At 32.3% G+C, this 25,399-nt stretch overlaps 1 protein-coding gene across 1 annotated transcript; it reads right to left on the bottom strand.

Moving 5' to 3' along the window:
• Positions 1 to 12,447: 12,447 nt before the first annotated feature.
• On the bottom strand, positions 12,448 to 17,397 carry LOC131864166 (disease resistance protein Roq1-like). The gene is made up of 6 exons (XM_059215184.1): positions 16,865 to 17,397; positions 15,623 to 16,757; positions 15,253 to 15,519; positions 14,278 to 15,150; positions 13,775 to 14,093; positions 12,448 to 12,698 (listed from the first exon to the last, which is right to left on the bottom strand). Exons 1-6 carry the CDS (start codon positions 17,395 to 17,397, stop codon positions 12,448 to 12,450), a joined length of 3,378 nt encoding a protein of 1,125 aa, XP_059071167.1.
• Between the last annotated feature and the right edge of the window lie 8,002 nt (positions 17,398 to 25,399).

Raw genomic sequence — 25,399 nt, 5'->3', positions numbered from 1 at the left:
TGGTATCTTGGATCTGCAGAAAACAATCATCTGTGGCTCAGAGCTCCACAAAAGCTGAATATATAGCTGCATCCATGGCAGCTAAGGAAGCCATATGGTTGAGAAAATTGATAGTAGGACTATTTGGTGAAATTCTGAAGCCTACTATCATTCATTGTGACAATCAAAGTTGCATTAAACTTTCAGTGAATCCAGTTTTCCATGATAGATCCAAGCACATTGAGATCCCATATCACTATGTAAGAGACATGACATATAGAAAGGTAATAAGACTGGAATATGTCAATATAGGAGATCAGACAGCTGACATTCTCACCAAACCCTTAGCAAGAGTGAAAATTGATCACTTCAGGAGGTATCTTGGTATGGTTAAAATGTAATTGATGTCTAAAATTATGTAAACTTCTTGGTCATATATTTGAGTATATGAAGTATATAACCTTTCCCTGTGTTCATTCCTAAAGGATGACGATTCTTTAGTTAATAAACACTTGTATTTTAACATTATAAGGTGACGATCTTATAAATGTTTGGAAGATCATATAAACTGAAAAATCAGACAATTTGAATATAAGTAATATGATAAGTTATAGTAGACATTATGTAAGCGGATTAATGTCAGTGCACATACTATAACAAGGATATCAAAGTGAGTATATCCTTAGTATCACAGGCTGATACTTAAAATTGGATATTGAAGTGAGTATATCCTTAGTATCACAAGCTGATACTTAAAATTAGATATCAAAGTGAGTATATCCTTAGTATCACAGGCTGATACTTAAAATTGGATATCAAAGTGAGTATATCCTTAGTATCACAGGCTGATACTTAAAATTAGATATCAAAGTGAGTATATCCTTAGAATCACAGGATGATTCTTCACACCTAGGTGATGTAATTATCATGAGATTAGTGTTGAGCTAAATTAAGTTTTAGATCTATACTCCTAAGACTAAGAGGGAGTGTTAAAATTAGTCTCAGTCGTAAACAATCGTAATCTGATAATTTTCACCAAGAATTCAATTTTATGTCACTTGTGATTTATTGGGATTTAATTAAGTTAGTATTAAAAACTAACATGTTAATTTTCTAATTGTGATGTTTGGTTTAAAGTATATCCACCGATGTAGAAGGATCGTGGCTCCACACAGGGGTCACGACCCTATGTGGAACCATGTGGTTCCACATAGGATCGTGACCCCCTGTGGAGGCACGATCCATTGAAGACATAAGATATACATCCACCTCCCATTATTGAATAAGAAGATAAGTACGATACATATGGTAAAGGGAGAACAGATATAATTAGTTGATCTTCATATCTACAGAGGCAAACTGATAAATATTAAAATCAGTTTTATATTTCTTCATATCAAACAATAAAAATATAAATTCATTGTCTCAGAATTTTGATTGTTCTAAAAGTCATCACAGTCTGTTTACATTTACAAAACATAAAGAAAAAATAAAATTACAAAACTTGTATGGAGGATATTAAGTTTCCAAACCTCCCTCTGATAGTAATTATATATTGATAAAAAATCAACTAGCAATTACATCTCTCCACATTCAAACTATTTTTTATTAAAAGAAGCAATTTTTAAAAAAACATTAGAACTAAGTCACATTCAAAATACGTAATCATTAGAGCTAAACTTTAATAACTTCAAAATCTAGAGATGATTTGATCCTATAAAAAAATCTTGTGCAATAAATGATGATGGCACATGAATCGCCCCCTTGAAATATACCTACCCACCTTTCCAATGTCTCCAATTGTTTTAAATAATTTATAATAACTTTGACTTTTATTCCACATAGAATACAAGTCTTCTCCCAAATATTATTTTATCTCTAAAATGTATTTGGGGAAGGTGACTAAATGATAATAACATCAAAATCTAGAGATGAATTTGATCTTATAATAAAAAAATCCTATGAAATATAATATGGTATACATGAATCAAAGCCCCTTCAAATATACCTACCAACCTTTCCAATATCTTCAATTGATTTGGACAACTCATAATGACTTTGACTTTTATCCCACTTAGAATATAATCCTTCTCCCCAAGATTAATTTATTTCAAAAATCCACTTGAGGAAGGTATTAAATTTTCTAGTACAAATACAAATTTTACATCACAAAGACAAATATTCAAAGATAATGGTGATAACATTCAAAGATTCTAGTATCTATTGAATCTCTCAAACACAACGATTTAATTAAAAAACATAGCACAATTTTTAGGTGTTTCCACCCAATGTAAGAGAAAATCTACAAAACATCATCCATGGTCAAGAGAGATTCAACACATGAGATGTATTGAGTTAAGAGGTGATTGCAAATGTACAAGTTTCCTTGCTTAAATAGGCAAGAGTAGTTAGGAAGGGTGGACAAGGTTGAGACAAGTGTCTCAACCTAGAGGAAGTAGAGTCTTGACAGAACTCAACAATATCCTTTAGGATAAGTTAGAGTCCTAATATGACTCTAATATTATCCATCTACCTAATAAATGTGTTCACCTAAGTAAATTTAATTAAACAATAAATAGTAGGAACTGTTTATTCCAACACAATTTACTAAAAATTAGCTTATTGAAAATTTATTAGTCTTTTACCATCAATGGTTACATAGAATTATTAACAATAATTAATGGGAAAAAAATTAGTTGACAATTATGGATATGCTAAAGAATAAAAGTTATGAAAAATTATGACTCCTATTTTTGAATCATCAGAATGAGAATTGTGATAGTGAATGTATGGGATATAAAAAAAAGGAAATTATAAGAATTGAGGACTATATATGTATGCATACATACATGCACAAATACATATATACACACACTAATATATATGTATATATGCCCATAAACATGTGTGTGTGTGTGTGTGTGTGTGTGTGTGTGTGTGTGTGTGTGTGTGTGAGAGAGAGAGAGAGAGAATAGCTATGATCTGTAATTAATAATTATTTAGTTAAAAAAATTGAATAATTATAAATTAGAAAAATAATTAACTAAAATTAGAGTTATAATATAATTGATTAAAATAGTTATAATGATAAATTATAATAATTTTAAACTAAAAAGTCTTTTATATAAAATATAATATTAATTTATTAAATAATATTTTAAATTTAAAATTATTATATTTATAATATATAATCCAATTTAATATGATTATATTCATCTCATATTAGCTTCCTTCCATGTAATAAAATTTACCATGTGATTTACTTTTTATTTATATTTAAAATGCAAAAATTTGGCCCAAATCAGCTCTATTAGACCCAAAGTACTACTACCAACTCCAAATGAAATGTCATTCAACAAAATCAACCGCAGGAAGCGAAAGTCTATTTTTTTATTTTAATCTGGTTATCCCTGGGATCAAGTCAGAGCAATATATATTAAAAGCTTATTATTATTATTATTATTATTATTATAGAGCGGAAGTCCTTTGTTTTTCATTTTAATCTGGTTATCCCTGGGGATCTGGTTATATATATTAAAAGCTTATTATTATTATAGTAATTGATATTTTTATAACTCCTTTCAGACTATCTATCTATATCATTATCTTGTCGAGATAAAATGAAGAATGGTTCTTTCTTAGATTGAATAAAAAATGTTTGGAAGACTTAGACTGAGCCGTGAGCACATGAACGCAATATTCGTCATCGATAGATGAAGAAGAATAGGCAATATTTTGTACGCAAATATGATTATCCAAAGACTTTCTACCTTGAAACAATAAAATTCATAAATAATTATAATATAATTTATATTTTTCACTAAGTAACCTTACTTGATCGATGTAAATTTATAAGGAAATGAGAGTATATATAAAACATTATCATATTTCATTTCTAGATGTTACACGTATCTTTAAATAATCTCCATATAAAATGATTTATTATTTTAAAGTGTTTTCTTCAATATCACAAAAGTCATTAATAATTATAAGTTTATATACGTTAGGATAAATTCTAGTATCTTACAAATTTAACGTCATTTCTTCTTTTTTTAGAGCTGCATTAATTATTCTTTATTACATTAATTATTTCTTGTTTATAAATTGTGCTTTCAACCATAAAGATATATATATATATAATTTTATCAATAGATTTATCAATTGAAATTTCAAGTTTCTTACTTTTTATATTTTTGTAAAAGTTTAAAATTGATCTTAAATTTATTGTTTCGTGTAAATAAAATATAAATATGAAAAAATTCAAAGAAAATAATTTTTTTTAAAGAATAAAAGTTTCAATTATAAGACCTTACCAAATTCTCACTCCTAGTTTTTAACATGCAAAATTTTAAAACTATTTTTAATTTATTATATTGTGCAAAGAAAATATAAAATATGGTAAGACTTTAAAGAAAAATGATTTTTTTGTAAGGAATAAAAGTTTCAATTACAATACTACACAAAATTCACACTCCTATTTTTCAAAAATGTCCGAAAGTCTTTTGTTTCTTGAGGTGTTAAAGATGTTGCTAAAAATGTGATCTTAGGATTTTCTATTGTTTTACAATTTAACTCTTGTTACTCTTTCACCAAGACAAGAGACTTTTCTTGATATAGTGACATGTTCGGTAGGTTTTCATTTAAAGTTGATGTCTCGTTGAGATTAATGTTCAAAGATTGTTCCACTATGTTGAAATATTGGTTCTTATGATTGAAATATTTAAAAATTTTACCAAAGTAATCCTCACTATCAAGTTGTATGATAAAACTATCTTTATGATCTCCTCATGGTATTATTTCTCATAGTCGCATGAATTTTGAAATACCCTTATCATTTTGAAAACTATCTAGGATAGGAGATCCCTACAGATCCCAATATGTAAGCTTAGGATAAACAGGTTCAAATTATTTAGGTTGGGATGTAAAGGATGAAGTAAATACAATGAAAACTCTATAATCTTGAAAAAAGTCAACAATATGCATAAAGGACTCTTCAAAGATATCCCTATTGTTAGTTTCAATAGTAGAAAAAGAGCTAGCTTCTTTTGTGAGTATATTCACAAGTTCAAATACAATATTACTAGACTCTAGCTTCTTTCCTGAGTACATTCACAAGTTCAAATACAATATTACTAAACTTTTTATCCAAGGCCTTTGTCCTTGGTTTTTCTCTATTGGTATAATGGGTTTCAAAATGCATTGCCCTTTATAGCTTAAGTCTTTTCCTTGAGAACCCATGTTCTTAATGATGTGAAGACAGTTAGGATACTTTTCAATAGGTATTATAGTAAAATTTTCTTCTTATTCATCTTTGTATAACCATCTTGAGAGGTTCTCACAAATGTTTTTATTTCCCAACTCACCCCAATGTAGAAATTTTGTAGGCTTAGCTTTGACCACTCTTGATATGTCTTGTTTAAGTTGAGGTCTTCCATATTTTTTAGGGAAAGGAGAATTTTTCTTATATAAAAATATTATTATGCACTATACACTCCTAAACCCATGTCATCAACTTGAACCTTGATATTGGGAAAGATGGTATCGGATATAGAGGGTAAAGTGGGAGGATCAACATATGGGGACAAGGATGAGGCCTCTTAGTTATTAGGAACCTAGATATTTTTTATGACTCTTATCTTCAATATTTTGCAATACCCAAAAGGGCATAAGTCTCCATGAATAATATATTGGGCAATTTTTGGAGTGTGGTTTTTTCCTCCAATAAGGGTTTTCCCCACATAAATATTTTTTTTATGGTATGGATGTTATTCGTGTTCAAACTGTTTAATTTTTGTAATGTTGTAAATATTTGAAAATTTGTGGCCTTACCCTCATCCCAAGATTAGTGTATTAAATTGTTTTGCGACCGTAAATGACTTACAATATTTACCTAAAAACAAATTTCCTCCTAAATTTATAGAATTTACCATTATCCTCCTTAAGTGAAACTTAGATCGACACCTGTGTACAAATGAAAAGTTTTTTCACAACTAGTGAAAGGGGAAAAAAACCTATAGAAAAGAACTCTCTAAAAGAAAAAAATATTGAATGAAATCATCAAATATACATCACCTTATCCAATTATAAATTCAATAAATAATTATATTTTTAAATCCAACTTAATCTAATTAAATACCCAATCTAATAAGTCCACTAAGAAATCTATGCATTTCACCCCGTACAATTAGTCAACTTTCCTTTATCGAATCACTTTACTACCTAATACACTTAGTCAAATTCCTCCATGCACTCAACTTATTTGTTTCCTTTGTGAACACACCGACATATCATTCATCCAATCACTTAACTCTTCATAAATTTAATTATCTCAATATTAATTTATTTATTTAAAAAAAAAAAAAAAATTCATCTAACCCATGTTTTCCACATTTCGATCTCTCCTAGACTAGTCATGAATTGGAATCATAGTTTATTATCAAGTCGTATGGATGCATACTGCTTTCTAAAATTGTATATATTTAATTTATTATTCATCAAACATCATGAATCATCAATGCAAAATCATGTTATTAAATATACAATTTGAATAATGTTAATATTATGTTGAAAAATTGAACACACATGTTAGACATTATAAGCACATCCATTAAATGCTCAATAAAAGGTTATCTTTAGTTAGAGGAGTGTTTTAATGTGTTTTCTTCAATGATTTCGTTTATTCAACTTCTTGCTAACAATGCATTACTTACCATCAATCATAATCATGTGAACAATTAGTTTTGGTTATTTACAACAAATTTATAAACACTTATATATTCTCTAATAGGTTCAGTTGTATCCAAGGAAAGTGCAACATGTTTATGTAATCCTATGTGAAAATTAATATTTAATTAAAATATGACTAATGTTAATGGCATTTGGAGCTATTGTTATTATATCAAGATATCCTTGTTAAAACTCTTTTGGAACTTTGAAATACAAGTAGATATATTATAAAAATGAGTTGAAGGATATAGAATTAATATGGTTGACTATATATTAATATCTAATATTTAGTTATTTTTATAAAATCCCTTTTGTGATATTAGACCTTCTTCGTAATAAAAAATGAATAGGTTTCAAGTAATAAGGTAGTCATAGACTTATTCAATATAATATAGATTTAGTTAATCTTTTTTCATAATATTTATTATATTTCTATTTAAAGGAGAGATATTATCTTTATTAGAATTAATATAAAGCTAAGAGTTAAGAGATGATGTAGCATGTGAGTCAAGATCTATGAGAAAAGTTCATGAATCTTTACACCTTGGCATGTACCTCAAAATATAAAAAACCACAATCACCTTTATATATAAAACATGTGGAGAGATTTGAGCCCAAGAAAAATCTGTCAATAAGGTACAAAGAAACCAACATAATTTAGATTTCATTATAGGATAAAATTAAGACATAATTTCATATTAAAAAATCTTAACAACTTAAAAGAAAAATAGTTTATTTAGTCTCAATTTAGCTCACCAAAATAAAAAGTAAAAATTATAATCTGTAGGGTTATTCTAGCCTAATAAACAAAATGCATGCATTAAACTCATAGAGGTGGGATGAAATGGATCATTATAAAACTTATGAAGATTACTTATAGCAAATAAAACATGATCCAAAGCAAACATAAAATCATTTTTTAATAATTTGAGTTCTTTGTTGTAGATAGCCTTAAAATTCTAAAATAAGGGTGAATCAAGCATTTGCCACATTATCTTCTAACCATTGATTAGTAAGATAATTGTCATATTTATTTATTTTGATTAGTAAGGAGCACTGTTTAAGGTGCTGAAAACTATTGTTGTTCAAATCCATGAGCCCACCACCCCAGCAAAAGTACCAAGCTTATGAGCATAACGACCTAACGGAGATTTGAACCTTGGTGGCAATTTCACCAAGAAAGTGTTTTAACTACTGAATTACATGGGTCACCCCTAAATAATTTCAATTATTAATTTTTACTTATTTATTTAAATTAATTTATTAATTTTAAATATATATTTATTTATTTAACTAGAATAAATTATAAAGATAGAGTTGCTCCCTCGCAATAATTATTTTTAAATAATCATTAAATATATGAAAAGCTCTTTAAACTTATTAGTATCTAAAAAATGATTAATCATTATTACAAAGATCACATTAAACTTCTTATTTACTAACCCCTTTCAATAATAATATTACTTTTAATAATAGTCCAAAGAATTAAATAAAAACCACTGGATTTGTTTTATGGTATACATGCACACCAAACTCTTGTAGAATCTGATAATAGTCTCTACCCTTGACTAGATAATTAAATTAAATAATTATGACATCAAGAACATCAAAACCATTTCCAGCTCTTATCACATAACAATAGACATTCAAACGTTCAATAGAAATAAAAAAACATATCTTGAAATCAAATTGAATACTCTATTTCTGAATGCTCTATTTTTAACAACGATATGTTTTTATTATTATAGCTCACACAAAAATACAAAGTTCTTTCCAATTTATAAATTTTTTGTTTCATATCCTTAGGATTTGAACTATCTAAAAACCAGGGCATACACTACTAAAGATAGAGCATGCAAAGCATGCATTATTTGGTGGAAAAGGCTAATTACCACTCTAAAATAAAACCAAACAATACGCTACAGACTAACAAGAAATTAACTATGCATGGGTATGCATTATTTAGCTAGAATTAGAACTGGAGATTTGGAATCTAATTCTATTGCTAACTAAATTAAATTATGAATCCATTAAAAGAAAAGGCATTGATCGGTGGATCTCCTAGTAAGTTGTTCAAACTATTAGTTCAACAAAGCATGGTGACGAATGTGATTTTGACGATGGAAGTTAATAATAGTGGCTAAGTATGTAACTACATCCTTGAACAGCTTCAGTTATCCACATACTCCCCCTTGATGCTTAGAGGGCTCACAATTTTATCTCAAAGTGCAAAAAACTGAGCTTTTGCGACTACCTTGATGAAGATATCTACTAGCTAATACTGAGTGTTTATGTGATTCAATTCAAATTCCTTATTTTGTACCAGATCCTAAATGAAGTTATATTTCATATCAAAATTCTTTGTTCTACTATGATGAACCAAAATCTTTGCTAACTTGATGGAACTCACATTGTCACAATAAACCACTATAGGTTCAATTTCCTTTTCTCTAATTTCTTTGAAAACTTTTCTGATCTAAAGACCTTGTGTACCTACTAAGGTAATAACAACATAATCTTCTTTTGTGGTTGAGAGGGCAATAATGCATTGTTTTTTTTAGCTCCAAGTAATCAAACCAGAACCAAAAGACAAGCAATTTCCAAATGCAAACTTATAGTCATCCAAACTACCTCCCTAATCTGAATCACTAAAGCCAACCATTTTGAACCTTTTAGAAGAGTAGTGGTGAATATCAAAATTTAGAGTGTCTTTCACATACCTCAAAACTCTGTTGGCTTCCCTCAAGTGTATTTCTGACGGATTTGTCATATATCTTAAAAATAGTGAAATTGAATATGTAATATAAGGCCTTGTGTGGGTTAGAAACATAAAACTCCCAACAATACTTCTGTAAGTTATCTCATCAACTAGCTTAGCACCATAATCTCTACACAACACAACTCCATGAACACTTGAAGTGGAGGAAGGATTACAATCACTCATATCAAATTTCTTCAAAATATCTTGTGCATACTTTGTTTGACAAATAAAAATTTCATCCGCACTCTAATTAAATTTCATTCCAAGAAAATATTTCATGAGACCAAGATCTTTCATTTCAAATTCATTCACAATAGAAACTTTGAATTCATATTTCATCTTAGAACCACTACACATATGCAATAGATCATCAACATACAGACTTATCATGAGAATATCAGTACCTTCTTGTTTGTAGTAAAGGGTAGGTCTACTCTTACATCTCTGGAAGCCATTCTCATGAAAGTATCCATCAATCATGGCATAACACGCTCTTGGTGCTTTCTTGAGACCATACAAATCCTTCTTCAACCTGTAGACATGATGCTCTTTTCCTTGTACTTCAAAACCTTGTGGTTATTACACATATACTTCCTCTTCTAAGTACCCATTAAAGAAAGGCATTTTTCACATCCATATGATGTATAGTCCAATTCTTCTGATCTACTAATGAATTCGACATTCTAATGGTCTCTTGTCTTGCTACTAGTGCAAGTGTCTCTTCATAATCAATTTCATGTGTGTGTGTGAAGTCTTTAGCAACTAATCTTGCCTTGCGTCTTTCAACACTCCCATCACTGTCAAACTTGATCTTGTAGACCCATTTGGTACCAATATTCTTCTTGTCATGTGCAAGCTCTCTAAGCTCCCAAGTGTCATTCTTGTGAATGGAATCCATCTCTTTTTGCATTGCTTGCATCCAAACCTCATTAGTACATGAATAATCAAAGCATGGTGGTTCAAAATCAGTCTTGGTAAATAAAGCCAAATTCACTGTCTCACCTATTGGAGTTTCTTCATGTTTTTTATTTGTACTCCTTTGATAAATTTCACTCAACCTCCTTACTTTCCTTGTCGAAATTGGAGATGAATATGGACTTGAGCTTGGAACTGGAGAACTTGATGAGGGGTTTCTTAGTGGATTTGTACCACTTGAAATAGAAACATTAGTGGACTGCTCATGACCAATGTCATCAATAATAACATTATTCAAAACAGATTTTGACTTCTCAACATGGCATTTTTTTATGACCATAAACTCCCCCTTCATCAATAATTACATCTCTTGAGACAATAAGATTATTATAAGGGGATTACACAATCTATAAGCCTTTCTTTTCTCACTATACCCAAGAAAAATACATGATTCACTTTTTGCATCCAACTTTTGTCTATTTTGATCAGGTACATGCACTATCAATATTAGGCATTTTTCCATACCAAGCTTCATAAGGTGTCATATTTTTTAGTGCATTGGCGGGGCTTCGATTGAGGATGTATACTTTTGTAGCAATTGCATTTTCCCAATAAGAATTTCTCAATCCCTTGGTTTGTAACATGCACCTTGCCATTTTAACCACTATACTATTCTTCCTTCCAGCTACTCCATTCCATTAAGGTGTGTATGCAGTGGTGAGTTGCCTCCTGATGCCATTCAAATCCCAATAACTCTAGAAATATTTTGAACAAAATTCTCCTCCATGATCAGTCCTTAAACATTTTATTTTGCACCCTTTCTCATTTTCCACAAGGGCTATGAACCTCTTGAATGTATCCAGGGCTTCATCCTTGACCTTCAAAAAACACACTTGACAATTCTAAGAGTAATCATCAATAAAAGTGATAAAATATGATGACTTACTCAAACTCTTTGTTTCTATAGGACCACAGATATTAGAGTAAATAAGTTGAAGTGGGTGATGGGCCCTCCATGCATTACCCTTTGAAAACTTTTCCCTTGCATGCTTTCTAATGCATGTGATGTCAGAAGCTTCAAAATGTGAAAATTTAAATGCTCCTACCTGAGCCAACTTGTATCCTCATATGCCATATTTGCAAGGTTGTTGCTATGTTCACCAAACCTCAAGCAGAACATCCTATTCTTTGTCATCTAGGCACAACAGTGATCACCCTATTGCCCTGATTCTTATCATAGATAGTACATGTCTTATTCCAATATTGAACAAATTATGCTTCAACTATGAGGTGTAATAAATATCATGAATTCTCTTTATACCTTATTTTGTGTGGACCTCCATAGCTTCGTTTATAGCAACCTCCAAGGATTTATCATTACCAAGCTTTATCTTAGATTTAAAACTTCCATCCTTTGTTGAAAACAACTTCTTATTCTCCGTTATATGGTTAGAGCATCCAGAATCTAGATACCCAACATCTTTACTAGTATTTTCACCTTTGGCATAAGATAAAAATAAGTGATCGGGAGGATTCTCACCACTTTCTTGAGCATAATTACCACTTTTAACTTCTTTCAATCTACAATCTCTTTGAAAGTAACCATACCTATTATAATGCTAACATTGAATAATTCTTTTATCAAATGTGTCTCTACCTCTTCCTCTGATTCCTCTTGAAGAATTTTGACTTTTCCCTTAACCTTGGCCTTGATTGCTTTTGATGTTACTATCACTTGCATCTTCATTCTTTGTGATTTGTAATTTAGAGGAGAATGCTTTCTTGACACTTTCAAAAAAATCTCTCAATCTTTCTTCATGAGACATCAGGGATCCAACCAATTGATCAAACTGAAGGGTTTTCAAATATTTGCTTTCTTCTATGATTATGGCAATATGATTCCATATTGGTGTCAAATTTCTCAACATCTTTTTTATCAAAACTTCATTGCTCACAATTCCCCAAAGTGTAGCCATTTTATTGAACACATCTTTGACTCTGACACAATAGTGATTTACACTTTTAGCTTCTAGCATCTTCAAATTCTTGAATTCTCTCTTTAATATCTATACCTTGACAACCTTAACTTGAGCACTACCTTGGTAAGCTTCTTGTAGAGTCTTCCAGGCATCTTTGGCAATTGTTACTCCTAAGATTCTTGGAAATAATCTCTTATCATGAGCTATTTGAATGTGAAACAAATCTTGAGCATTGTTCTTCCTCGCCTCCTTCTTTGTTGTTCTTTCATTGGTAGTAAGGGCATTCCAATCATCTAGTTCCTCATACCCTGATTTAACAATCTCCCACAAATATTTTCCTATCAAAAAGTTCGGCATCTTAATGCACCAATAATCATACTCATTTCCATCAAATATTAGAACAGGCATCTAGTTAGAATTTGGCGAAATTCCAACAACAAAACTTCAACCCAAAACAAAATTACCTACTTTGATACTACTTGTAGAATTTGATAATAGTCTCTACCCTTGACCAACTGATTGAATTAAATAATTATGACAGAAAGAACATAAAAACCATTTCCATCTCTTATCACATAACAATAGACATTCAAACATTCAATAGAAAAAAAAAAAATAGACCTTGAAATCAAACTGAATACTCTATTTCAGAATTCTCTACTTTTAACAGTATTATGTTTTATTATTGCAGATCACACAAAAATATAAAGTTCTTTCCAATTTATAAAGTTTTTGTTTCACATCCTTAGGATTCGAACTGTCTAAAAAGCAGGGCGTACACTACTAAAGATAGAGCATGCAAAGCATGCATTATTCTGTGGAAAAGACTAATTACAGTTCTAAAATAAAACAAAACAATATGTTGCAGACTAAAAAGAAATTAACAATGAATGGGCATGCATTATTCATCTCGAATTAAAACTGACAATTTGGAATCTAATTCTATTGCTAACTAAATTAAACTACGAATCCATTAAAAGCAAAGGCATTGGTCGATGGATCTCCCAGTAAGTTGTTCAAATTGTTAGTACAGCAAAGCATGGTAATGAATGTGAGTTTGACGATGGAAGCTAAGAATAGCAGCTAAGTAGAGAACTGCATGCTCGAACAACATAAGTTTATCCACAACTCTTTGATATAAATTGTATCCTATAATTAAACTCTCTTAATAAACATTATAATTAAACCGTCAAATTATTATTTTTCATTATTAAAAATAAAATTCATTCTTTTCTTTGAACTGTAATCAATATAAATAGCACTTTTAAAAAATAATCATCTTCAATAAATTACATTCATAAATAATATAACCTATCAACAATGATTTGTAACACACCCACAATTTTATACTCTTCACCTTTCTTCACCTCTATCCCAAACCCCTTCTTCAGTATTCCATACCTCCTCAAAATACCTTCAATAGCCCGAAGATAATAGTATCTCGAAATATCACATGCCACCATTGTAATTATCCATTCTCCTTGACGCGCCTTAGGGCCATAGAGTGGAAGTAATTTATTTATACCCTCTTCTGAAATAGAGGTATCAATCACAACCAGAAAGCATCCGATAACCGCACTCAATTCTGACCACTTGAGAAAAGTTTCGTGGCTGCCAATTTCAATGATCGCATTGAGGTCAATATGAACGTCAGAAAACAGATATTCATTGAAACTTGACTCCGCTCCATCCACTGCTCTTCCTATCATATCCATTCCCACTGATGGCACACTCTAAAATGAATTACCAAATACTGTTAGTCACCCACGGTATCTTATTTTCATTTACAGATTACTTCAATCATTACTTGCAAAAATATAGATTATGTTATAAGAGCAAAAGGCAGAATAAAGATAAGGTGAATAACGAAATGAAAGAACGCTTACTTCTGTTAAAAAGCAGTGTTGAAATCATTACCTTCAACTTATGAATGCGATCTCGTATTACCGCATTGTTCCAATAAATAAGTCTCATCAATCTTAATCCGCGCAAGTCGTCAATCCCCGATATGTTCTGCAGCTTCTCACAAGAGTCGATCACAATTTGCCGCAAGCAGCTCGGTCTTGCAAGACTTGGAAACACCTCAAGCTCAGGACAATCATAAATGTACAATGCTTTAAGGTCGAAGTTACCTGAGACACTTCTCAACATTTGACATCCATTCAATTCAAGACATTCAAGTTTCCCACATCCATCAAATATAATCCTCTCGAGGGAACGAGGACCTAAAAAAGCTGGCAACTCCACAAGCTCTGGACAACCCCGAATGGTTAATTCTACAAGCTCTTCACAACCAAAATCTATTGATTTCAAATTTTGACAATCCCCCAACTCAAAATATTTTAGCTTTACATTTCTATCAAATGTTATCCCCTCCAGACACTTCATACCCATGAGACGCAAGTCCTCAAACTCAAGGTCTGGACATTGATTAATGTTTAATAGCACAAGATTTGTAAGATCGGATGTTCCTATCAATCTTTTGAGTTTTGCACAATTTTTAATATCAAGACAATTTAATGTTTTTACCCTTATTAAATTCAATTCCTTAAGATTTTCCATTCCATGAAGTTTGATTGACTTAAGGCTGTGATAGTGGATTCCACTGATTAATATCTTAGATACAAATTTTTCACCACCGATCTCTAGTTTCTCAAGGCCAGTCTTCGGGGTCTTGACACTACTGGACTTTCCTCTATTTTCTAAACTATCTTTTGATACTCCCAATAAATCTGGAAACTCTATCAAAGAGGTTTCACAAATTTGCAGCTCCTTCAACTGAGAGGGTGCCTGAATTTCAAGATAAATTTGTGTAAATCTTTCCATGATAAAAAATATTCCAGAGACAACATAACGGGGAGATTTACTTTTTCAGAGAGAAGATCAGAATACCTGTACGGGATTCTCCCACAACGTCTTGAGTTGCCCGCCTTTGATTGTCAAACGCTGCAAATTTTGAAGAGGAATCCAAGAAGGGATGCATGGTTGTTCTCCGGAATTGCCCTCTAGCTGGAGCCATAGTAAGGAAGCTGATGTCTCAAGCCAAGTACGTGGTTGGCCTACAAAGAACGTAACTTGAGAACCCAAAGACTTGTCGAAAATGGAATGGTAACACCTGATGTTGGTTTTGGCGAGTATTAATTTGAAACCCATTGATTCCTGCATACATAGAAGTAGATCAGGTTTCTGTTTATGTAATAAAATGTTTTGATTAGGAATACTACAAGACCAAAGAGAAAATCTGAAGGGCTAACAAGCATACCAAAACTTTCAGATCTTGAGGACGCCACAGGCGATGAGGAGGGCTGAGCTCAAGTGCCATTTCTCTTCCCAAGTCCCTCAGGTGGTCATGCATTCTCAATCCAATCGTCACTTCTCCTTTCCGACTCCTAAGTTTGAATTCTTCTACAAGGCACTTATTTTTTAGTGTTGCTAGTGCATGCTGAGCGTTCCATCCTGATCCCTTCAATAACCTTTCAGCTATACTCTTAGCTTCGCCTATAAAAAAGCAAGCAATATCCATAAAAACCTGTTTTTCTTCATCATCCAATGCATGGAAACTTATTCTCAGTCTGTTCTTTATATCTCGAGGAAGAGTTTTTCTAACTTTAACTAATTCCAAATTCCAATAATCCTTATTTCTACCATGAACATGCCTGCCCAGTACCTGAAGGGACAGAGGCAACCCTCCACAAACATCAACAAAGGAGTCAACCAGCTTCTCATACCCGCTAGATGGATGGGGTTGGCCAAAGGCATGCCAGCAAAAGAGTTCTCTACCATAATTTCTATCCATTCCTCTTAAATTATAACCGACGGTAATCCCTGCAGTTATAAGCACCCCAACGTCACGGGTTGTGACAATAACAAGACTATCACCAATATTATTTAGGATATCCATGACCGCTAGAGCATTTAACTGTTCCACATAGTCGATATCATCTACAACAATTAGGAAGCTTAAATGAGGGCTCCTTTGAAAACTATCTTTGAGATAGCTTGTTCCTTCCTCTGGACTCGTAAATCTGAGATCATGATTCTGAAAGAGATCTTTCAGAAGCTTAAGTTGCAAAGAATGTAACTGGTTTCTCACAGATGCTTCTCGCACATCAAACAAAAAACTTGCTCTAGAGTAACTCAAAATCTTTCGATTAAACAACTCTTTAGAGAGAGTTGTTTTCCCCGATCCACCCATGCCGAAAATGCCAACTACCTTGGCGCTATGCTTCCCTTCTTTCAACCCGCATTGGTTTTCAAAATCTTGTGCAAGTTCTTCAAGGCATCGCATCTCAAAATCTTTCACAAGATTATTAAGCCCCACTGGATGTGTGGCGACGTGTAAATATCTTTTCCTTTCTAATTCCTTTTGCACTGTTGCAACTATGTTTTTGCAGTCACTGAAACATTATAAAATGAAAGCAGAATTCAATGAGAAAATAGTTAACCAGAATTGATGGAATAAAAAAGTATATAAAGTAGAGTTTACAAAACACAGTAAGATTACCTTTGAAATTCTTCTCCAGCTATAAATGAAAGAGACTGAAGAGCTTCCTTCCACTCACCAAGCTTCTCAACATATCTGCCCTTTTTTTCATATTTAATGAATGCACCAGCATATACTCCACTTTCTATGTGGCGGAGATCAGAAGGCATCACTTGATAAAATATAGGGATAATTTTGGCCTTAGTTTCTAACATGAGAAGCAGCTCATCCAAACACCAAGGTGACTCTGCATATCCTTTGGAAAAAATAGCTATGTGTACCTTTGCAGAGCGGATGGCTGTCTCAATAGTAGAAGGAAACGAATTTCCTAGTTCTTTCTCTTTGGAATCAAGGAACGTCCGTATTCCCAGCTGCTCAAGGGAGTTGTAAAGTTGAGTAGCCAAAGTTTGTTTGACATCAGGGCCTCTATGGTTGATGAACACGTCGAACAGTCTTGAAGATTCAGAAATCTTCCTTCTTATGCCGGCAGGTTTTATTCCAGAGAAAGCTTTTAATTCCGGATTTTGCTGGTGAGATGACGACGAAGAAGCCATTAGTTCCAGTTCAAATGCTAAAAATCCTTTTTACAACAATAGAATAAGTAAGCGGGGTGAATAAGATGTGATTTACAATATGCGTAATGGAAGATGAATGCTAAAGTGAATTAATATATCTTTCCGTAGGGAGTTCAATACTTTCCTTGCCGTTTCCTCGAAACATCGAGAAAAATAAAGAGTAAGGAATATTTATCCAAAGGCCGAGCTGTTCAAAGAAGCGGCCAGTTCAAATCTTTCTCCATACATTCAAGGCAAAAGAACACAGGACGAAAATACTTCGAAATCTGGGTTTGGTCTTTTACTCGAAATAAAATAGGTCATATTGTTGTGTTCAGTTTTCCTCGTCTTTTCCACGAAAATGAATATTAAAAATTATTAGAAGCGTACAGAGGAGGGAACCTCAGTCGTTCTCTCGAAACACTTAAGGCAAAAAGGAAAAGGATTCGAAATTAGACAATCTCCGATCTGTTCAATCGTTTCGTCGAAACATCAAATGAAGAAAGGAAGGAAAATGCTGTAGGAGGAGATTGGATTATGTAGACCACTTCTAAAGAAGTCAGAATCAATTCTTTGTAATGTCGGTGCCACGTTCCACGGAAACAAGTAATCTAAAAATGACGCTTTTCATTTCCTTTTTTTTTTAATTTTTAATTTAATAATTCCAAAAAAGATTTTCTTTTTAAATTATTGATTTTATAATAATATTGTAGTTCAAATTTAACATCTAAAAGAAAGTAGTATTCAACATTAGCATGATAATCAAACATAACATACAACAAAAGCTATAACATTGTCATGAGTGGGAGCATGAGGTGTCGAGTTAGGGTTTTGAAAGGAGAGAGAGTTGCAGGGGAGTATGTAGAGGATGGAGGTGAGGTTGATGATAATGGAGGGGACCGTGTTACTTTGCCCTTGGTTTGCTGGGGGTCTTGGTACCAAATCCGTTGATAGAGGTAGGATTTGGGTTGGAGTTATTGTTCCCCTTCTCTCAGATGGGGCTTCTGAGTGGAGAGAAGATGGAGGATATATTGCCTTTAGTTTTTCGCCTTGCTCATTATGGGGTTTTGTGTTGACTCTCTTATCCTTCATTTTGGCTTTGTTGGACGCCCTTCTTGGGCCTCTTTTCACTATCTTGTGCCTTATGTTGGTGTGCGATTTGAGGTTCCAACATGTGTTGGGGTGTCTTGGCCTTGTTTTCTTTAGTTGAGCCCTTGGATCTGGGTACTTTGTCCCTGATTTATGGAGCCTTCCATGCTCTTGATCTTGTTGTTCACAAAGAGGTGGTGAAGGTAGTTGGTAGGTTGCTCTCTTTGTTGGTCAATATTGATTTGATCTTGTGTGTGGTTTTCTTCTGCACTACCCCTTGTGTAAAGATTCGGGTTGGCTTGATGTTTGATGTTGAGCCACTGGTGAGCCTATTCATTGGTGCTATGGAGGTGATGCCTTCTATCCACTATTCTTATACGGGGTTTATGATGTCCACCTCTCTCTATTATATTCCCCCCATATGCCTTTGTGTCTTGGGGAATCTTGCTTCTCAAAGCTTTTAGTTTGTCATTGGTTCTCCATTCCTCATAGGGGTTTTTGGGCTAGTTTTTGCTATGACTTTGTTCTAGTTAGTGGTGAGTTGGGTTACAGTGAAGAGACTTCTCGAGTGTTGTGGCTATTTATTTGTTGTGTACAAGGTCTGCTAGGACCCCTAGTAATTTTCTTCTGCCCCCTTCCCAGTTTGAGGGGTTTAGGGACCCTATCAGAGTTGTCTTACAACATGTCATTGTTAAGTCTTCTTTTGCCCTTCTTTCCTTTGGGGAGTGGATCTGGGTGCTATCCAAGTGCTATTTTTTGGTCTTTCTAATTAAGCTTGATGTCTCAAGTGTTTTGGAGGAAGGTTTCTTCTTGTCTACTTTTTGAGTGGGCATCTACTTCCTATTGTCCCATTTTCTCTTCTATTGCCCCTTTTCAGGTGGACCTCGAAATTGGCTTCATTACTTTAGGTCCTTTACAGGTGGGCTCCATTGTTTGTGTTTCTCCCAATATTTCTAACATGGATATTATAAAAATCATTTGTCCTAGTCCTATTGAGGTGGAATCTTTGGAGAATTTTGTTGCTTTTGTTCCTATTGAGGTGCCTCTACTTGTAGAGAGTGCATGGTTTTGACTTTGATATGCTGACATGTCCGGTTAGAAGCACACTTGGAGAGTGATGGTTTCTTGGTTCACCATTTTAATTACCCTCATTTTCCTCTTGGAGCGATTCACTTCATCTTCTTCTATTCTAATATCTATTTCCTTTCTTTTCTAGTCTTAGCTAATGGTTGGTTATCTCTTCTTCTATTCCAAGGTTCCACTATAGCCCATATCATGTTTGAGAATGCCTCTATTCAAGCTGTCTCTTTGGGAAAAGGTTATGGGGACCTTTCAAAAATTGATAGTTTAAAAAATGTAGGCTTTAATTCTTGGTCAAGATTCTTGTTTCTTGTCGGTTCATAGCTTTGATCAAAAGCTTTTGCTTGAAAGTGTTTTGTCTTTATGGTTTCACTAGTCTCACTACATGTGAGATCCCTCCTTTTTGCCTTCGAGGCTATTATAGTAAAGGTTTCGGGCCTATGTCCCAATTTACTTAATCTAAGTAGTGGTTTGGATAACTAATACAAATAAGATATTTCTTGTCATTTGGAAATTTAATATACTTTCTTTTTAAACTGTATATTTAATTATTATATTGTTGAGGAGAAAAGTGTATGAATTGTATTTTGTAGTTTAATATTTTTTTATAGTATTGAAATTAATAGATTCATGCTAATAACTATTCAAATTTGTGCTTCTAATTTGATATAATTATGTATTTAAAATTAAATATCAATAAGTGAGAGGTGTTACTACATTTATGCTTAAGAATCTTGTGCAATATATTAGTTCAATCATTCTACAAATATGTAAAATTTGTATTTGTATATTTAAGACTTCTAGACATTCACATATATTCATTACTTAGTCATGATTTAGACCTACATTCACACCCATACCCATAAATTCATCTTTTATGTCAAAATTACCATTTTTTTGGTTTAGCTTTAATCTCATGCCACTTAGGATCAATCTTAAGGCATTTTGTGTTGAGACTCGAGTAAAAAAAAAATTAATCTCATGCCACAAAGATCAATCTTGAGGCATTTGGTGTTGAGGCTTGTCTCTAGGCTCTCACTTAAGGCATATGGGTAATCCTGATCAATGTTGCCCTTTCTAAGGACAACATAAAAATTTCATACATCTTTTGTAGTTATGTCAGTATGATCAAAATTTGTGAAGTTGGATTCATGATTTCTTTCCATCTTTCTAGCTACAGGCCCTTTCTTGATATATGACCCTTCTAGGAGATTCGCCTTGCATCTCCTTCAAATTTACCCAAATTTGGCATGCTTTTAGGGTGGAAATAGTCTTTACAATATGGAAAGATAGAAATGTTGTTTCATTTTCTCATAGCTCAATTGTTATTCAGGTTTCACTTTTCACTAATGTGTGTATGCGTAATAATGTGATGATTCAGATTCAAGTGCAAGCCAACATGGTTGTGTTGGAGGTGGCCCACCTTCAGACCCTTCTAGAGTATTGGGGAAATGCTCCTTGTAAAATTGCAAAAGTGCCTCTAAATCCTTCAGATAGCATCTTTTCTAGTCCTTTTACCTCTTGTGATCGATCTATGCCTTGTAGTTGTTGACATGGATGTAGCTCCTTTGTTCATTGTTCTTAGACCCTATGGTCTCAACCTCCTTGTCACCAGTCTAGTGGTGGTAACGATTTCAACAGGTGACACTCCACCTCTCTACCATGTGAGTGCTTTTCCTCTGGGTGGGGCTCAGGGAGTGTGTCCTTGGTTGGTGGTGGTGCTAGCGGGTGGCCGACTTCTGGTGGTGACAGTGGTTGGCCAACTTCTATTGGTGGCAGTGGATGGTCTAGTTCCTCCAAAGGCTTCTTGTATTGACTAGGACAAGGAAAAAGAGGAGGCTACTATTAAAGAAGGGTGGTCCCTCCTTGATGACAGCCCTAACCCTACTAATGTATGGGGTCCTAAGGATAATAGAGATCTGCCTCCTTTGGTCACTAGTTTAGCCACTTAGTGATTTCTCTTTGTGTTTTCTACTCTTCGGGCTTGAGTCGTATTTTATGTGTTTTTTGTCTATTTGGACTCTACAAGTTTGACTCCTAAGGGGTGATCCTGTATCCCCCTACTTTTTTTGTGAATAGTATACTCTATCTCAATGAATGTAAATGGCTACTATTCATCAAAATAAAAGAACAAAAGCAAAATATAAGAGACACGTTGATAATGATATGTCTCGGCTTCTTCTACATAAATTTCTTTAAATATATGTATGTTTGTTATTAAAAAAATTCCATTTTATGATATTGCTACCCTTGATCACTTCCATAGTTTCAAAATTGATCTCATTAAGAAGATTAGCATTGGAAAACGCAACCCTTGAAATATAATTATCTTCCCTAATTATTTGAAAAAGCTATCTATCCTTTAACATCTAGCGATACCAGATGAATATAAACCAATATCAAATCAATTTAGAACCAAATATACCATGTTTATATTTAATCTTCTCTTAATATAATTTTTTGAATTATCACAGCAGCAACTTTGACCTATTTAACCTGGATCGATTAACACTTTAATAAGCCCATATCATGTTTGAGAATGCCTCTGTTCAAGGTGTCTCTTTGGGAAAAGGTTTTGGGGACCTTTCAAAAATTGATAGTTTAAAAAATATAGGCTTTAATTCTTGGTCAATATTTTTGTTTCTTGTCGGTTCATAGCTTCGATCGAAAGCTTTTGCTTGAAAGTGTTTGGTCTTTATGGTTTCAATAGTCTCACTACATGTGATATCCCTCCTTTTTGCCTTCGAGGCTATTATATTAAAGGTTTCGGGCCTTTGTCCCAATTTACTTAATCCAAGTAGTGGTTTGGATAACTAATACAAAGAAGATATTTTTTGTCATTTGGATATTAATATAGTTTCTTCTTAAACTGTATATTTAATTATTATATTGTTGAGGAGAAAAGTGTATGAATTGTATTTTGCAGTTTAATATTTTTTTATAGTACTAAAACTAATAGATTCATGCTAATAATTATTCAAATTTGTGTTTCTATTTTGATAGAATTATGTCTTTAAAATTAAATATCAATAAGTGAGAGGTGTTACTACATTTATGCTTAAGAATCTTGTGCAATATATTAGTTCAATGATTCTACCAATATGTAAAATTTATATGTGTATATTTAAAATTTCTAGACATTCACATATATTCATTAGTTAGTAATGATTTAGACCTACATTCACACCCATACCCATAAATTCATCTTTTATGTCAAAATTACCATTTTTTTGGTTTAGCTTTAATCTCATATCACTTAGGATCAATCTTAAGGCATTTTGTGTTGAGACTCGAGTAAAATAATAATAATAATCTCATGCCACAAGGATCAATCTTGAGGCATTTGGTGTTGAGTCTTGTCTCTAGGCTCTCACTTAAGGCATATGGGTAATCCTGATCAATGTTGCCCTTTCTAAGGACAACATAAAAATTTCATAGGTCTTTTCTAATTATGTCACTATGATCAAAATTTGTGGAGTTGGATTCATGATTTCTTTTTGCCTTTCTAGCTACAGGCCCTTTCTTGGTATATGACCCTTCTAGGAGATTCGTCTTGCATCTCCTTCAAATTTACCCAAATTCGGCATGCTTTTAGGGTGGAAATAGTCTTTACAATATGGAAAGATAGAAATGTTGTTTCATTTTCTCATAGCTCAATTGTTATTCAAGTTTCACTTTTCACTAATGTGTGTATGCATAATAATGTGATGATTCAAATTCAAGTGCAAGCCAACAAGTATACAAGTATGTTGTTTGATATAATTTTGAATATTTTATTTCATATTTTTTAAAGTTTGTAGTTTGATAAATTTTGGTATTTTTTATAAGTTTGGGTAAAATAAAGGTTATTTTTTATAATACAATTAAAAAGAAAGCATATATAAGTAATCTCATTTATAAAATAAGTTTAATTGAAGTGTTTTCTTCTTATAATTGTCTTAAAGTTCCTTTCATGGGGTCTATTATTAATATGCTTCATGTGATAAAAAAGAGATTGTGCAAGAGTTATGTTGCGCTAAGTACACTCAAAACACAATGTTGTAAATCCCAAATCTAAACTACTAAAGTGCAAAAATTCATCTTCCGAACTTTAGTGTCGCTTATATGACTATGAGGTATAAGACCCTAGACTTTGAAGTACAAGTTGGATTTGGGCATATAAAGCTCTTTTATCTTTAATATTATCAAATATTCTATGGGTATAGTAATTGATTTCATATTCAATTACTTTCGTTGAGTATAGAATTTTTCTTCACATTTCAACTATGTTTTATTTAACATATTGCTACATAAACTACCAAAACATTAACACAATATATTAGACTTAGATCACCAAAGCATTGAATCACTCAATATTTTGTTCACAACTGATTGTAGAGTAAATCTAAAATAGTTTAATTCATTATAATGGTACTACGAGCCCAACTATATTTGGTTTCTCTACCACGTGTCTAGTTCATGTGAGTCTTAACATTGTTTGTTTAATTAATAAATTAGTTCAATAGTATTTATGTAAATTTATTTATTCTACTTTATTTAAATATAAGAGCCACACATAGTAATCTATCTATATAATTTATTTAATTATTTGTGCTTCTAATCTTTGCGCTTAGTTTTATGAGAGGTTACACTATTAGATAGTAGATGAAAGTATACACAAGTCCCATAGACAAGCACATTTGTGTTGCCTTTATGAATATACTTCTTTTAAAGGAACCAAACCATTATGAAAAGGGCTATAATTTCCAAGATCATGCAACAAAAAGAAATTGGAAACATTTATGGGATGTCTCTAGGGACTAGGAAAATTTTGTAGATGTTTCCAAGCCATTTCTAGATTAGTTTGTTTAAGCATGAAAACTATTGAAGGCATCATTCCCATGGAAAATAGAATTGTGATGGCTTTGCTTTAGATGGTGGAAGAAAAGAAATTGTGAATCATTTTGTCTACTTCCTCTAGTAGATTAGTTTGTTAACTATGAAGAGACAGGGTTTCTTCAACTTGTGAACCAAAGATTTTTTATTTTTATATTCGATATTGTTAAAATAACTGAATATAATAATTGCCTCTTAATAGTATAATATAGTTTATTGGATTAAGTTTTCACACTTTTCGTACTTATTTATATTGGATTGTTTTTCAAACTATATATTATATGTTGGACATTGTGTATTAGGTAGGGTGGTCTCAAATATTAGACAGAAATAAAAACATGTAACATGTTATGAGATGGTTGTTGATAATATTTGGTATATTTGCAAATATTTATTCTATTTTTTAAAAAAATTATTATTTTTGTCAGAAATCTACATTAATTACATGAAAAAATAATCAATAATCAATATCAAATGGGCATCTAAATTATTTTGTTTCTTATGTTATATAGGTTTTGTGGGGAAATGGAAATTATCATAGAACATATACTAGACGATAATCAAATATATGTTTAAAATTAGCTTACAAGGCTTTTTAAGATCTACTTTATCATGCTAAGACTTAATAGTTATGTTTTTCGTCAATGACTCATATCATTATGGTTGGTCAATTATGTTTGGTGCATATAACTTATCAAATATCATACTAAAAATTCAAATTAATGTGTGGAGCTATTGGTGCAATATGAGCCTCATTGTTATATAAAGATGGAATTAGGTTGCACACATACTTCAAAGTTCAACAAGATACCAATTACTATGATAGTGGATGTTCATATTCTCAAATGTGTCACAGAAGGGTTGCCCACTAGTAGAATTGTTTTGGATAATAGTGAAGCATTTGCTTGACATGCTAAAATAAAAGATTCAAGGACAAGAGAATGGGTGCTTAAGTCTA

The sequence above is a fragment of the Cryptomeria japonica genome, unplaced genomic scaffold (assembly GCF_030272615.1).
Source record: "Cryptomeria japonica unplaced genomic scaffold, Sugi_1.0 HiC_scaffold_78, whole genome shotgun sequence".
Lineage (NCBI taxonomy): Eukaryota > Viridiplantae > Streptophyta > Pinopsida > Cupressales > Cupressaceae > Cryptomeria > Cryptomeria japonica.
The sequence above is the reverse complement of the archived record's forward strand: the minus strand, read 5'-3'. Positions and strand labels throughout refer to the sequence as shown.

Bases quoted from the DNA above. Each gene is read 5' to 3' on its own strand.
- LOC131864166 (XM_059215184.1), bottom strand. From the start codon at position 17,397: ATGGCTTCTTCGTCGTCATCTCACCAGCAAAATCCGGAATTAAAAGCT. The intron at 15,151-15,252 runs GTATTCTGATCT...CTTGAAATTCAG, and splicing joins TGTGGGAGAATCCCGTACAG to GCACCCTCTCAGTTGAAGGA. The intron at 14,094-14,277 runs GTAATGATTTCA...AATTCATTTTAG, and splicing joins ATCGCATTCATAAGTTGAAG to AGTGTGCCATCAGTGGGAAT.